The sequence below is a fragment of the Protopterus annectens genome, chromosome 3.part1, assembly GCF_019279795.1.
Source record: "Protopterus annectens isolate FY-2018-M chromosome 3.part1, PAN1.0, whole genome shotgun sequence".
In the NCBI taxonomy this organism is placed as follows: Eukaryota; Metazoa; Chordata; order Ceratodontiformes; family Protopteridae; genus Protopterus; species Protopterus annectens.
In genome coordinates this window covers 49,183,899-49,200,653 of record NC_056732.1, presented here as the reverse complement: position 1 = coordinate 49,200,653, position 16,755 = coordinate 49,183,899, and the positions used below count along the sequence as shown (strand labels likewise).

The 16,755-nt window shown below is 41.0% G+C and overlaps 1 protein-coding gene across 4 annotated transcripts in view; it reads right to left on the bottom strand.

Annotated features, from left to right (window-relative positions):
- VIRMA (vir like m6A methyltransferase associated) overlaps positions 1 to 16,755 on the bottom strand; it is a 1,734,630-nt gene that overhangs the window by 609,589 nt on the left and 1,108,286 nt on the right. For all 4 annotated transcript variants that reach the window (XM_044066546.1, XM_044066545.1, XM_044066547.1 and 1 more), the window contains one exon: positions 7,662 to 8,206. In XM_044066546.1, the coding sequence (XP_043922481.1) occupies positions 7,662 to 8,206 (545 nt within the window). The remainder of the gene's footprint in view (positions 1 to 7,661; positions 8,207 to 16,755) is intronic.

The window sequence follows — 16,755 nt, the reverse complement described above, 5'->3', positions numbered from 1 at the left end:
TAGAGGACATAGAGGTAGATGCCATGAATGCGTCCGAGACATGCTTCTTAGTAGCGGGTACCAATGTTGCCTTGGCCAGTCTGGAGCTATCAGAATTACCTTTGGCTGTTCCTCTATGATCTTCAGTAGAACTTTGTACATCAAAGGAAGAGGTGGGAAGGCATACACTGTCAGGTCCTTCCAGCTGAAAGAAAGGGAGTCCACCCTCCAGGCAAGTGGGTGGTATACTCTTGAGCAGAATTTCTTCAGTTGGTGGTTGTGTGGGGAGGCAAACAGGTCTATCTCTGGCATTCCCCATTTCTCTGTTAAGGTTTTGAAAATATCTGGATGCAGCATCCATTTGTGAGCATCCGTGGTAGTTCCGCTTAAGCTGTCTGCTATTGAATTTTCTTTTCCTGGTACAAATTTGGCCTGCAGTTGGATGTTGAGATTAAGGGCCAAGTTCCACAGGTCCATTGCCGTCCGGTAAAGAGGGTATGAATGTGTGCCTCCCTGTTTGTTGATGTACCACATGACTGTGGTATTGTCCGTCCTTATCAGCAGGTGTCCTTGCTGGATGAATGGTCTGAATGCCTCTATTGCATGTTTCACTGCCAGCATCTCCTTTAGGTTTATGTGTAGATTCAGCTGGTCTTGTGACCATAGGCCTTGAATGCACTTGTCTTCCATGTGTGCCCCCCAGCCTAGGTCTGAGGAGTCCATGGTAATGGTCTGCCTTGGATGTGGTTTGTGGAAAGGCAATCCTCTGTTCATCTGACAGGCCTGAGCCCACCACAGGAATTCTTTTTTCAGACATGGAATGATTGGTATCTGGGCTTCTAGACTGTGTCTGTGCTGAGACCATACATTCCTTAGGTACCATTGTAACTTTCTCATATGCAGCCTGGCATGTGGAATCAATATTATGCAGGATGCCATGTAACCCAGGGCCTGCAGGACTTTCCTTGCAGTAAGCTGAGTTTGTCTTGTTAATGCCATGAAATAGACTGGTAGTTGCTTTTGTTTTTCCTCTGTGAGAAAAGCGATCTGAGTTATTGTGTCCAGTTCTGCCCCCAAAAATGTTATCCTTTGAGATGGCACTAGTCTTGACTTTTGTATGTTGACTGTGTATCCCAAGGCTTGCAGCAGTTGTATGACATAGGCCAAATCCTGTATTAATTTTGTCTTGTTGTCCGCTTGTATTAGGCAGTCGTCCAGGTATGGGTAGATTTGAATTCCCTGAAGCCTGCAGTGAGCAATTACTGATGCCAGGCATTTCGTGAATACTCTGGGCGCAGTAGATAAGCCAAAGGGCAATGCTGAGAATTGATAATGCTCTGATCCTGCAAGAAATCTGAGGTGTCTTATGCAATCTGGTCGTATAGGGACGTGCAGGTATGCCTCCTTGAGATCTAGAGTCACCAGCCAAGACTCTTTGCCCAACATGGGAAGAAGTTGCTGTAGTGTCAGCATTTTGAATTTTGGAACAATGAGGTATGTGTTCAGTGCGGACAAATCTAGAATAGGCCTCCATTGATTTTCTTTTCTTGGTACAAGGAATAGTCGGGAGTAAAATCCTTGGCCTTGTTCCATAGATGGTACCTTTTCTATTGCTCTCATCTTTAGTAAACTGATGATTTGTTTTAGAGCCTCTGATTTCTGGCTTGGTGGAAGGTTTGGCATTCCTCTCTTTTTTGGTAGAGTGTGGAAGTGAAACCTGTAGCCCTTGTCTATTGTTTGTAAAGTCCATTTGTCTCCTGTAATACAATGCCAATTTCTTGAGAATAAGGCTAGCTTTCTGCCCAAGGGTGCTTCCAGTTGTTCCCTGGTAGGCGGAATCAGACCCAAGTCATTGTGTCTGTCCTGTAGATGTGGTTGCAGTCGCAGCTGTGGCGGCACTTCCTTGGAAAGGACCAATTCTTTGAAGGCCAATTTCTGCTAAACCTTGGAGGTTGGACCTGCAAAAAATCCTTGACTGTTTGGACAGATTTTGCTTTTTCTTCCACTTTCTTTAGAACCTCCTGTGCAGGGGAGCCAAACAAACTTCGCTTCTCCATAGGGGCATCCAGGAGTTTAGACTTAACATGGTCTGGTAAGGATTGTTCTTTTAACCAGGCATGCCTTCGAATCACTGCTCCAGTCATAGCTGATCTAAATGAAGCCTCCAGTGCATCATAGCCACATTTTAAAAAATGATTACTGACCTGCTGAGAATTGTGTACCAAATCCTGAAGGGACTTACGGTCTAAAGGTTCAGGAGAGGCCAGTTTTTTATTCAATTGATCTAACAAAAATTCCTGATACTGAATCATGTGAAATTGATAGTTCAAAGCCCTCGCAGAAAGAGTAGCAGATGTATAAACCTTTTTACCCCATCTCTTTCTAATGCTCTAGATTCCCTTTCAGATGGGAGTGGGTTTTTGGCAGAGGCAGCTGCAACACCCTTAGGGCCCTGAGAAATGGTTTCTGGGTCTGCAGCATGAGCCTTATACAAGTGGTAGTGAGAATCCGGGACCCTGTAGTATCTGTCAGGCTTTGCAGGGGCTGGGGGAAGAGAATCAGGGGTAGTACTGGCATCATTGTATGCATCATCAACAACTGAAAGTACAGGTGGAATGGCTAAAGGCCTATGCTGTGGTAAGTGTAAAAAAGTCCTTAGCCTTTTCCTAGAATCTGAAAAATCCTGACCCTGCCATTGGAAGTGTTCCCTCATGGAGTGTAGGGTTTCCCCAAAAGAAAATTCTTCTGGAGGAGAGGCAGAAGGAATGGAGTCCTCTGCATCAGAATCCTCATAAGGTGAGTACGGGCCTTCCTGATGGTCTGATACTTCTGAACCATCCGAGGAATAGTCAGAGGACAGAGGTTCAGGGGGTTCAGTCCTAGGCCTCTTATCAGGAGGGGGTTGTGAGGCCCTGTCTGGGTGAGGTTGGGATCCCCTGATCAAAGAAATAAGGTCCTCAGCAAGGCTGAGGATCTGTGAACTGGAGGTAGGCCTGTGAGAGGGAGCTTTTGAAGGTAAGGCCTTGGAAAGTTTGGCTGCTTTAGCCCTGGAGAAAGCCTTGATAGACATAGAAGCAGGGGGTCTAGCTGCCCCACGTGCAGGAGTAGAGATGTGCAACGGAATAGTGTCAGACAACTCTTGTGTGCCTGCTACTTCAGAAGGAATTTCTGTAGCCTACTCAGCCATGGCTTGTGTGGCCTCGGTTATCGGAGGCATGCTTTCGGCCGAAGGGAGAACCGAGGTCTTGGTTTCAGCCGAAACCGAGACACTCGTGGTAGGCCTGACCGTGGTTTCAGCCGAAACCGCGGGCCGCGAGTGTCGGTCCTTTTCTTTGCGTTTTTTAGCTAAATGTGTAGTCGGAGTCTCTGACGGCATTTTATATGCAAAAGTGGAGCCAAAAAACTCTTCAGCGAACTCCGACCGACGTCTAAGAGTCCGTCGGTTGAAGGAGGCACAGGCTAAACAAGCTGATACGTCGTGGTCTGGGCCTAAGCAAGGAAGGCAGTAAGAGTGGAAATCCTTATGAGGTATTTGTTTCCCACAAGTTAAACAATTATTTACTTTGTCTGACATCGGCTGAGGCAAGAAAGAGTCCCCAACGGGGTACTTAGCTTTTTAGAAGTCTTCGGTAAGCTGAAATCTCTGGATCTGACCGACCGGCACTTGCGAACAGCTTCTGCTTCGGGCACCGCGGGGCAAGAAAGACTGAGGAAAATGGCGTTGGCTGATGCCTTTATACCCCAGCAGCTATGACGTCGGGTGAAGTGCAACATCAGCCGAGGCCAGACCCAGACTTTGGAATCCGGCCGACCGAAGGGCTGCCTGAGGCAGGACAACCCATTTGTTAGGACTGCAGATGCATCCTTGAAGGACATCGGGTTGTTGTAAAACTTGGGGAGCCTAAACAAGAAAAATAACCAGATATCCTGTGGAGTTATTACACATTTCAGAAATTTTATGAACATTTGTATAAATCAGAGAAATGTGGAAATCAAGAAAGAACATAAATGGAAATATTTACAGAAGACTTGGGTATGCCAAGTTTACTGGTAGACTAGTCTTAAAAGTTAATAGTTAAGACAGGAGACGACAAGATAAAAACAGTGACATAAAATCAATCTGCAGGAAAATCTCCAGGAATAAATGGTACTCATGTTGAAACTTGGAAGCTAAAAGGGAGGAAAGTGCTAAAGGTATGGAAGGTTTTATTTAACAGTATTTTAAAGGGAGGGGAAGCACCAACATCCTGGAAGAAAGCGGTGCTGGCTGTAACACCTAAAGATGGTAAGGTTCCACCAGACCCAGATTCATATACGCCCAAATTCTAAACCATGACCATAAAGTATTTTTGTCTATAATAGCTAAAAGAATGGCAAAGGTGTTTCCAAAACTGACAGCTATGTATCAATAAGCGTTTGCGGTGGGGAGGCAGACATTAATAGAGCAATGATGATCCCAGAGGGAAGCAAAATGTAAGAAAAGACCACTGTTGTTGGTGGGTCTTGATGCAGAGAGAGCATTTCACAGAGTAAACTGTGATTTTCTGAGTAGGGCAATGGAAATGTTTGAAGTCCCTGGTACAATAATCAGTTTAATTAGGAGGACATAATGATGAACCAGAGGCAAAAAATAAAATGGGAGGGTTCTTCTCTGATAAATTGTGTCTGAACTCTGAACAGGGGAACCAGGAAGGGGTGTCCTCTTTCCCCCTGTTATTTACATTATATTTAAAGCCACTGAAAAAGAAAATAATGGCCTCAGAAATCCAAGGGTACAATTCATATGGCAATCAAGAAACGTTAGCTTTATCTGCAGGTGATATTATTATGTACATGATAAAACCAGAAAAGACATCTCAGTGTTGTAGAACATTTTGAGACAGTTTCAAGCCTTTTTAGGATGCAAAACTACTGAACATAAAACAAAGGCTTAAGCTGAAAACCATGTACCCACATATGAATTGTTTCAGCAACATACGTGTATGTATGTATATATATATATATATATATATATATATATATATATATATATATATATATAGGTTTACTATTCAATCTGCAAAGTGACTGCTGTCAACTGGCATGTGGTCAAAAGGCAGTTTTCAAATGGGTGAATGCTGACTCAAAAAACATCGACTACACTACAATGAATGGGTAGTGTAGTTCAATTACCTGAGGTAGGCATTGTGAACGGAGATCGCTGTTCAGTGAAGAACAGGGAATTAACCCATTTCCTCACTGTAGTGCAATCTCTGAGTTGGTATATATAATTTGCAGGGGGTGTGGGGGGTGCAGGGTGGCTTACCCCCCTACAAAATAGTAAAATACATGTACCATTGACTGTGGGAATGACATGGTATGGTAAGCTGCATAGCATGGGTGACTGACATCACCACCTGCTATAACGAATACACTGAACTACAGGTATCAAAGTATTCAGTTTCAACCTACCCGCATTTTTGCCATTCCGGATTCAAGATTTTGGGTCAACCATGTGACTGGTCGACATTTGCAGTTTCAAGGTTTCAATAGTAAACCTATATATATATATATATATATATATATATATATATATATATATATATATATATATATATATATATATATATATATATATGGTTCTAGGTCATAAGCTCGACAGCCACTCTCACCGACAACAAAAACATCGACACCACATTATCGACAAACCAGAAACACGACAACTCACATGCCCGACAAACAAGTAACCGACAGTCCACAAACACGAAATCCCACACACTGCACACACCACAATAACAACAATCAACTAACAAAACACATCCCCTTATCCAAAAACCACACACAGAACACAAGCACACCAAAATCCTCACAAACCCACACTAAACCTCACACACACAACTACGTCCAACCCTAACCCAAACCCTTACCCTAAGGTCCGTCACTATCGCACACTCAGCTAACCCGCGCCCTAACCCTAACTCACTTAACCCACCCCTAACCCAAAAATACCACTACCGCACACTTACATAACCCGCGCCCTAACCCTAACTCACTTAACCCGCCCCTAACCCAAAAAATACCACTACCGCACACTTACATAACCCGCGCCCTAACCCTAACTCACTTAACCTGCCCCTAACCCAAAACATACCACTACCGCACACTTACCCAACCCGCGCCCTAACCCTAACTCACTTAACCCACCCCTATCCCCACAGACTGTCACTATCCACACTTACCTTAGTCGCACCCTAACGTCCGTCACCACCGCATACTCACACAGCCTTCTTTCCAACTCACTATCCCTGGCGTCGGAGTTTTCATCCGTAGAGTCAGTCTTCCGAGTGTCGATCATCTGGCGCCCGCTCATGCGTTGTCGGTAATCCCAGCTGTCGATCTTCTAACCTACACCCATATATATATATACATACATTATATTATATATATATATATACATACACACATACATATACACACACACACATATGTATATATCTATATATCTATATCTATATACCTATATATATATATATATGTATATATATATATATATATATATACACACACACACACACAAACATATATATGGATTCCTATTACAAGAACGAAAGTTCACTACTTCGAATTTGTAATAGGAAGCCTCACTTCTGTGAAAGTTCACTTTAATGAAAGTGAACTTTTGCATAAGTGCACTTCATCGAAAACACCGCAGCACAGTGGAGGACATAAAAAACAAGCTATGTCCTCCACTATGGTGCAATAGTCACGGACCTTAGGGTTAGGGCACGGGTTAGGATAAGGGGATAGTTAGCAAAGCTATCCCCTTACCCTAACCCATACCCTAACCCTAAGGTTCGTGACTATCGCACCATAGTAGAGGACATTGCTACGTCCTTCACTGCGCTGCAGTCATTATGGACCTTAGGGTTAGGGCACGGTTCATGGTAAGGGGATAGCCCGTAGGGCTACCCCCTTACTATGACCCATGCCCTAACCCTAAGGTCCGTGAGTACTGCACGGAAGTTCAGTACAACACCCGTTCGTTGTACTGAACTTCGTGTAAGTGCACTTTTGCTGCAGTGAGCATTCCATGCACTATTTCGAATTAGTGAAAATTTGATCTAGTGTATGGAACATATATATATATAAATATATATATATATATGGGTTCACTTTAAATAATCGAATGTTCAGAATATCGACGTTCTGATCATGGAGACCAGAACATCGATGTTCAGAACATCGAAGGTTTAAAGTGGAGGTGCCAGGTAAGTGAGAGTGTGGAATGTTGGGTGTGTATGCAGGGCAGCAAGGTGCCCTGCATGTTGTGTGTGTGCCATCTGAGTGTGTTGGCATTGCAGGTAGGGTATGGGAAATCTCCCGTTTACCGCTACCGCATATAGTGGTAAACGGGAGATTTCCCATACCCCACTGTAGTGCGATCTCGGAGTGCCCATAGGAGAAGGTTGGTCACGTAATATTTAGCATTGGTCGAATCTTATAAAACCTGTTAACATGTCCCATTTGGCACTGATACTGTGTTAAGCATGCTTTCAGTTATAAAGCAAGTATAAAAAAGTAATGTTTTTAAATTGGAAATGCTCATTTACATTCAAATTTGATGTCACAAAACTGCATTAAAACAAGACTTCTGATACTTACAGTGCAAGACAACAAAGTATAAAATAAAAAATATACTAAACCTGTGTTGTATGCATAGGCAGCGGAAGTGGTAGAAGCTCTGAAAATAATAATAGACCAGAGAAAAATCCTTCTGGAGCTTGTAAAAGCCTGGATAGGACCTCTTTTAACATCAAAGACCAAGTATTATTAGCCAGCGTTTCTTCTGAATAAGTCACATGGGCATTTACTCCTTGAGTAAATGTCAACAAAATATCAACAATATTATTCTGAATGTTCTGTTCATCACTGTCAAGGCGACCTGTAAACGGTATGGAACAAAGCAACATGTGTAATGTCACTAGTACCCCAGGAACCCGCATGTCTTTAAATTCAAACGATCCGCCACGAAGAAGTTCCATCAGCATGGTTTTGAGAAGAATAAGAGTGCATTGTGTGACTGACACGGTGGTAATCCTCTGAAGTGTCGTTCCCATGTTAGCATGAAGTCTCCATGGCTGAATGAGAAGATCAGTCACCTTCTGCAAAATACGAATAAATGTGTCCATACCATCAGCAGAAAACAGCTGAATAACTGCAAGGTTCCATTTCAGATCTTTCTGTTGGCCTACAAAGCAAAAAAATTACACTTAACGTTTGTGAACTATAACAAATAGCTGACATCAGGTCAGCTTCACAGACAAATCACATTTAAAGAAAGTTCTGTTACATTATACTAAAAAAACTTACCGTACTAGTAGATGTTTGAATAGATCACTGTTGCAGTAGCCTATGGTATACGGGATGTCCTGCCAAGTACTGGACCAGCCAGCCAGCTTTCAAAGCTTTTACGACACCTTCCATATGCCTAGTCACTGTGTAGCTTGAGAAGGGCAGTATGAAGTCAGTGGCTAGGTCGCAAAAACTTAAGCACTTCGTTGCCTTAGAAGAGGGAGACCACAGCCCTGCCAGACAATACCATAATAATAAAAATTCCACACCCTGGCATAAAAATAGCAAAATGAGTGAGAGAAAGTATGGCTATCTGCAACAGTGACCTATAGGCACATTTGCGGTCATGGAAAAGTTAATTTCACAACTGTATAATGTGCATTACTAGATTACTGTTGCAGTAGCCTAAGCTATACAGTACAAATACCAGAGCTTAGAAAGAAAGGCACGAGGAAGAAGGATTGGAGTTGAGAAGCCCCTGGAGAACTGTCCTAGCAAATCCTGGTCTGGGCCTAAAGATCTGGACCTAGAGAATGAATTTAGTTTACAGTGCTTGGTAAAGGTGGGTACAGATGACCAAGTTGCTGTCTCTAATATATTTCCAGTCTACCCCTTCCCAAAATGCCACAGAAGTAGCTGGGGTCTTGGTAGAATGGGCTCTGACTTTGCCTGTAAGTGTCTTATGGTGAGAATAGCGAAAGCAATAGCCTGGGACACCCATTTATAAATCGTATGCTTTGACACTGACTGTGCCATCGAATACAGGAAGCAACTCAGTAAGAGCTCACAGCCTAAATCCTCTGCACTAACTGCAAGGTAGTCACGGATCTTTACTGCTTGCTTTAGTCTTTCATCTACTTATATTACATCAATCAATTCTACTATACTGATAAAGTTTCTGAAATTTTGCTTCAAATGCCTTTCAGGATTTATTAAAACAAGCAAATTGTCTGTGTATTGTGCCAACTTTTTGGGCAAACACCTGTAGTTCAAAATTCCTTACTTGCATCTGCATCAACTTACCTGCTGAAGGTTCAAGATAAATAGTGAACAGAACAGGGGGAGAAAAGGACACCCATGCCTAGTGCCTCTACTTAACTGAAAACGTTTGGAATGTCTGCATCCCTATCTTTTAATCGTGATGAGGCATTACTATAGAAAGATGCTATTAAATGCACTCATCTCAGGAGAGCCCATTAACTGTAGTACTTCAAATACATAATGTGGCAAGAAGATAAAACCTTTATTGCAATGTAGATGTCTCCAGATTGGGAGAATAGGGTGGTGTGGGCGACAGATCGGCAGCTTGTGTCATGAGGCTCAACTGGAAGGATGGGATGTGGTGACTCCTCCCCTCTGTGATGACCTGGCACTGAAAGGGAGTGGTCTAGGCCAGCCTACCCAAGAACAAGCTATAGTGAAGGAGAAGGTTTGTCAGACCATCCAAGTCTGTAACACTAGCTCTTGCCGTTGGCTGAATCAGGAGCACAGGCAGTCCCTCCTCATTGAAGTGGAAGCTCATGTTACCGCTAGGGGAGGGCTTAGGGCTGCATAATAAAAATAGCTTAATGGCTACCAGAATAAAAGCTCTGTGGTCAGTTCTAACGTTACAAAGAGGCCAGGAGTGGCTCTCACCAACTGAGGAATGAATGAGCCAACTGATTGCAGGCAGCAGGACATCAAAAATTATTCAAAATGCCAACAAACCCTGTAAAATGCTTTGTTTGGCATCTAATCTTGCAATCAACAATGTTTGCTTGGTTTTGTTAACATCTTCTATTAACATACTTGTTTTCAGTCAGTTATAATGTGCGGTTCTACCTGGCATAAAGCCTGCCTGTGCAGATCAATCAATGAAGGCAGGATATAAGAAATGTCTAGAATTCAGCACAGTAAATAGATTTTTACTATGATTAAGTATAAAAATTTGTCTATATGACTCAGTATATCTGAAAAATCCTTGCCTGGTTTGTAAATAACCATTATAATAGCATATTTCATGTATTTGGTGTCTCTAAAGTTAGAAACACATGACCATAGTTTAGTAAACCCCTTTATAAATCCATTTCTGTCTTTAAACATTACATATATTTCTAATGGTAAACTATCTGTCCAAGGTGGTCTAACCTTCTTCTGATTCTTTAATTGCCTTTCTACCTCATCCTCTGTAATTGCTTGCATCAAGCAGTTCCCCTGATCCTGGTCTAAACATTTTACTGGGGGTCATGCTTTGGAAGTTCTTTAGTTCATATATCCATCCCTCCCCCAATATCTCAGTTTCATATATCTGTTCATAAAAATGAACACAAGTTCACAGTATGTCCCCAGATTTCTCACAAACTCTCCCTGTCTCAGATCTATAATCCTGTATATTAATCTCTCCACCTTATTTTGTCTAATCTGTAAAACTAAATGCTTTCATAATTTAGAACTTCAGAATCTAGCTTTCTAAGGGTTTTTAGCTTTACTTGCCTTGTAAACTAGCATTTCATCGCATTACCATGTACTTCTCCCACTCCGACTTCAACCCCTTCCTTGTTATGAATATAACCTGTCCTCTTTTGAAACTACTACCTTTTATCAGAGAAAAAAAATCCTTATAGCTTCTTTATACCTAGTCTGAAGATTTATTACCTCACTCTTCTGTTGTGTTAAATGCTCATTGCTACTGTCCAAAATCAGTTCTGGTCTGCTTTTAAATTGTTCGCTGAAGAAGAATACAGGTCGACTTCCCAACTTCTCTTCATCCTTTCCTTGTCAAAATATTCCCTCACGAGCAATGGATAGTGCTCTGATAAAGAAACAATATTATGCAAGCAAACTCAGTTTGTATGCACATACTCACTGCTAAGATTTTGTCTACACCGGATTATGACTTAAACTTGTATGAGAAATATGTAATGCATCTCTAGTACGCATTAATGCCTTGTGCACATCTATCATCTGCATTAGAATAATGCACTTATAAACAAACCATTGTAATGCAGTTACCCAGTGAGTTCTAGGATCAGTACACATCTCAACAGTAGAAAAATGCTTTCCAGCCTCCCACCTCCTCCTGTGTATAATCCATTCACTTAACATCTTGGCTAATTTATTTATTTATTTTTAATATCTAGTGGGATAAACAGATTTATAATTGTGCAGAGCACGTCCTCTAGTTTCCCCTCTTATTAATATAAATCTACATGCATTTATATTTTTTATTTACAGCAGCTGAAAAGCTGTATTAGTCTGTAATAACACAGTAAAATACCTTTCGCTTCTTGCACGATATAATGAAAACTATTATACCATGACCCCCCCCAAAACTTGCATGCTGATTGGCCAGCGTGCACATTGTAAATAGAGTTATACTAATGGAAAAAGGTCCGGTCGGCCGGACTTTTTTCCATTAGTATAACTCTACTTTTAAAACACTGTCTCGCTATGTTAAATGGGTTTAACATAGCGAGACAGCTTTAAAATAAGCAACGGAGATCTCCGTTGCTTATTTTAAAGCTGTCTCGCTATGCTAAACCCATTTAACATAGCGAGACAGGTTTTAAAAGCAACGGAGAAAGCAAGATCTCCGTTGCTTTTTTTACTGTTTCGCTATGTTAAATGGGTTTTAACATAGCGAGACAGTTTTAAAATAAGCAACGGACATCTCCGTTGCTTATTTTAAAACTGTCTCGCTATGTTAAACCCATTTAACATAGCGAAAATAGTAAAAAAAAAGCAACTGAGATCTTGCTTTCTCTGTTGCTTTTGCCCACAGCTGTGATGTACTGCGCAGGCGCGCAGTACATCAGAACTGCCGCGGATGCCAGACATCTGCGGAAGGGCAGTAAACAGGCATTATACTATGCCATTATTTAAGAAAAGTAATAGTTTCTTTTCTTAAATAATGTCATGGTATAATAGCAATAACCCACTTCTGGGTGTGGGTAATGCTGTATTTACCCACGGTTGGCTTTGTTTGGTCCCGAGGGCGACCACGCCAACCGTGGTTAAATCCAGCATTACCCACACCCAGGCGTGGGTTATTGCTATAATAATTTACACCCACTCTGAGGTATACTCATATCGGCATTGAATTTTCAAAATATCTCACACCCTTGCGTTAAAACCTGAGGTACACATAAATACTTTCAGTATAGCCTTTAACAACTACATATTGATTATTCTCATTCGTTAAGCCTCTCATAATCTTGTTTCATATTTACCTCATACGCAGGCAACCACAGAGAAAGATGCTATTTCTTGTTTAACACTGATTTTACAACTTAACACTTCAACCCCATGAGATGTTTTTTTTATTCACTGTAAAGGAGCTCTGGAAAGTTGCACTCTACTCCTAATGACTGTATCCCAAGTTTTTTTTTTAGCAAATTAAGTTACAGCTTCACATGTCAAACGTTCATATCTCTGGAGCCATAAAGGTTACTAAAGAAATGCAAATTGCAAACTGTTCAGTACAAGCAAATCCTTACATTGGCAGTGTTCATTACATTCTACATCTTAAACTGCATTTTATATGTCATAATATGAGCAGTAAACAAATATTAACTGCACAATACTTTGAAATCAATTTAGCACAGCTCCGTAATCACTCAACCTACCCACATACTGTCAAGTAGCATTTTGTCATATGAGGCCGAGCAGTTCTGTCTATGTTACTTGGTTGTCGAGATACTTAAAAAAAAAATGATAATTATAACATAAATATATACTTTACAGATCTGCAATTAACATTTCAAACAGCACAAGCCAGAGGTCAAATAAGAGTGCAGTTGTTTCCCCACCATGCAAGCTTTAAGATGAAGTCTTTTAATAGTTTTTTGTAGCACCGTTTTGAAATTATTAAAGCAAATATAATCAGACCATATTAGATGCCAAGACGCAGCAGTATGACAGAACTACAGAAACTCCTGGAGGCACCACCTGGCTGGAATGAGTTACAATTTTTTTTCAGTTAAATGACCCAATAAATTCCTTGGCCTGCCCAGACAGGCAGGTTAGGAACAACTACTTTCTTTCTACAGGATGCTCCTCTTAACTGGTACCTGTAGTGCAGAAGCAAAGATAATCTTAGAATATAATTTTTTTTAACACCTCTGCTGAATTATCATTTAAGAGACAGACCTACATTTATACAAATGAAAACAAGCCATATTAACATATTTGCATTTAAAAACATATCACATATATTCTTTTGTATAAGTATCAATCCATCATTGCATAACTTGATCAAATTCTGCCTTCACTTAAACCTCACCCCTCCACCTAAACATTATTCTGCGTGTATTGTTCCCACAACTTCCTTTTTTTTCTATGTAACTTTCTCCTACCCTTTTCTAAAGATCCCACTTTCAGTTCTTTTCTCACTGTTGCAACAGTCAATACTTCAAATATAGTCGGTTTAGACTTTAATTTCCATTTTCTAGTAACTGTTTTGTTTCGGCAGCCACCAGAATTAAATTTAACAAAGACTTACTTTGTCTAGGCATTTCAAATCCTGTATCCCAGCTCCAAAAATCATTTCCTTAGTTGCACCCATTTGCTCACCCAATATTTCTGACAGACTACTCTGTAAGGAATTTCTGATGTCTGCCAACTCATTACATTCCCCAGAGTATATGTTCCAGTTACCTCTTCCTTCTCTATCACATCTCCAACATTCGCCATCTACCTGAGGAAAAATTCTGCATGGGATATAAAGATATCATGCAAACACTTCCAGTAACAAATCATAAATCTTTTAGACTCTGTTGCATAATATTCTGAGCCATACATATGTCCTCCTGTTGTTTCCTTGTGAATTGCTTATCCAATGTCTCTTCCCAATCTTTTTTAATTTCCTCTGACTGATTCCTATAGTTATTATGCAAAATGTTATATGCCCCGTTTAATTATCCCTTTAACAGCAGCTTAAGTTCTTGATTCAACTAAAAACTATACCAGGGCAGGTCTTTCACTTCGGACTATCTTACCCCCTTTCTTTTGGCCCATAATCTGATATCAATACTTGATGGGGAAGTCAGTCTCTAGCTTGCAGTCGAATTGTCTTCAGGGTCTCTTACAATTTTATTACCTTTGCCTCTCTAGTTATTTGCTCCCAATACCTTGGCTCCTTTGCCAGTTATCTCCAGCAAATTCCAGCCCCCCCCCCCCCATTGCCTATTCTCTGCATCACTAATTGCAGTCATCCCTATCAGCAAAATCTCCTTTTCTTAACTGTCATGTTGGCTTAGTTCTTAGAAGGCTTTCTGCTACTTTATGTATACAATATTCTGGATGGCGACTGTTATACTCCTTAAGGATATGCATCGAAATCCCCCCTCCCCCATTTGATCATCATTCCTTTCCACTTTGAAATGCAGCTTTCTGCTTGTGTTATGTATGAACCTTAACTGTTTAGTGTTAAAATATTCCTTCATCTCAGGTCATCCTAAACCACCTTGTAAGGATCAACTTATCCCACCTGACCTTATCCTTTGCCCCTCCCATATAAAATAATTCATAAAACTGTGGTTTTCCGGCAAATTAATAGCAAATCATTAAACACTGAAGTTAGAAAATAATGACAGACATTTGAGTTTCAGACTTCATACCTTTGAGAAAATTCATGCTAATACAAAACCTGCTATTCTATCAACTTTCTAACTTTGTAAGAGCAATATCTAAAACAAATGTCTCTATTTTTGGGCCTTTCTCCCACTTTTGTTTATGGCTTTGTCCAGATTTCTTGCTCTAAGAGTTTGGGAGGTATGCATCTGGTTCATATGTTCAGACACAACTTAACAGAGAAGAACCCTCCCACTTTAATTTTTGCCTCTGATCCCTCATATATCCTCCTAATTAACCTTATATCAGGGAATGCAAATAGTTGCATGCAAATGCATCCATTGTCCTCTTTAAAAAAATCCCAGCTTAGTCTGCATCAAGACCCCCCGAAAATGGTATTTTCTTATATTCTACTTTCCTTCGATGATCACTGGTCTATTCATGTTGTCAAATGCTTGTATCCCTTCTACAAATCCACACTGATAAATATCTATCAATGTTGGCAGCACTTCTGCCATTTGTTTTAGCTATTATGGACATAAACACTTTATAATCATGACTTAAAATCGAAATGGGCCTATACGAAATTGAGTCTGAGGGGTCTTTACAGTCATTAGGTATTACAACCAGCACAGCTTTCCTCCAGGATGTTGGTGCTTCCCCTTCTTTTAAACTGCTGTTAAACAAAATCTACCAGATCTTTATTACTTTCTTCCCTCCTAGCGTCCAAACTTCCGTAGGAACACCAGCAGTTCCTGGACCCTTTCCTGCAGATTGATTACACATCACTGGTATCTTACCCTAATTGTTTATCCTGGTCTCATTTTAACACTGGAATACTTGAGCCTTACATAAACATTTCCATTTGTGCTCTTCTTTACTTTTCTCATTTTTGTTCTTTATACAAAGCTTCATATAATTTCTAAAATACTTCTAATACCTTTACAGGACTTCTGGCGATTTTTCTTGTTATAGGCTCTCTACGTTTGGCTACAGCCCTTTCTACTTTCTGCTGTCTTATTCACTGTGCTAAATTTTTTTGTGTTCTGGAGTTATTATCAACAAACAGTTGCTCAACACCAATCCTTCTAAAATCATGCATACTATTCAGATACTACCTTATTTTCTCTTTAGCACTGCAGTTGTGCCAAATCTTGTTCTGTGAGATTCCCCTTATTCTGCAATACTTGAACTTTTGTTCACAGGTATGTACTAGTCTAATGGCCTGGAGCCCATATAAGCCTAGCCCAAGATTTCCCCTGGCATCATGCCACCTGATGTTAGTTCACAGTGCCCTTGTCAAGTAAGGCCATTGAGGTGATCCTTGGGGTGACTGCCACCCACACTTAGTTTCCCATCCCCTGTCAAGCAGAACCACTGAAGTGATCTCGGGGAGAACTTCCTCTCACCCATCCATTCATCAATATTTCTCTTGAAAAGGGGCAGTGAAATGCTCTGTTTGACGTGAATGGGGAGTTTCTTCCAGAGTATGGGAAGTTGCTGGGTTAGGAACCTGTCCCTCCAGCATGTCCTATTTATGGTGGTAATGAGGTTTAGGGTCCCTGGAGCGTGTGGTGCAGAGGGATTGGGATTTTTTAGGTGTAGCATGTTTAGCAGTTCTGGGTCAGGCATCGCTTTGTATGTCAAGCAGAGATTGCCTCTCAGTAGGCGATATGAGACCGAGTATAGCTGGTGATTTTTTGAGTCTGTCAGTGTACAGTATATGTCTGAGGCCTAAGATCCTCTTAGTTAGGTACTTTTGTGGCCTTTCCAGTTGTTGTAGGTGTCTAGTGAGGTACACACCAAATGGGGCGTTGTATTCGATAACGGGTCAAATGAGGGGCGAGTAAAGAGGGACGATAACTGCTTTCTTCCTGGATGAGAAACCTTTTGTGA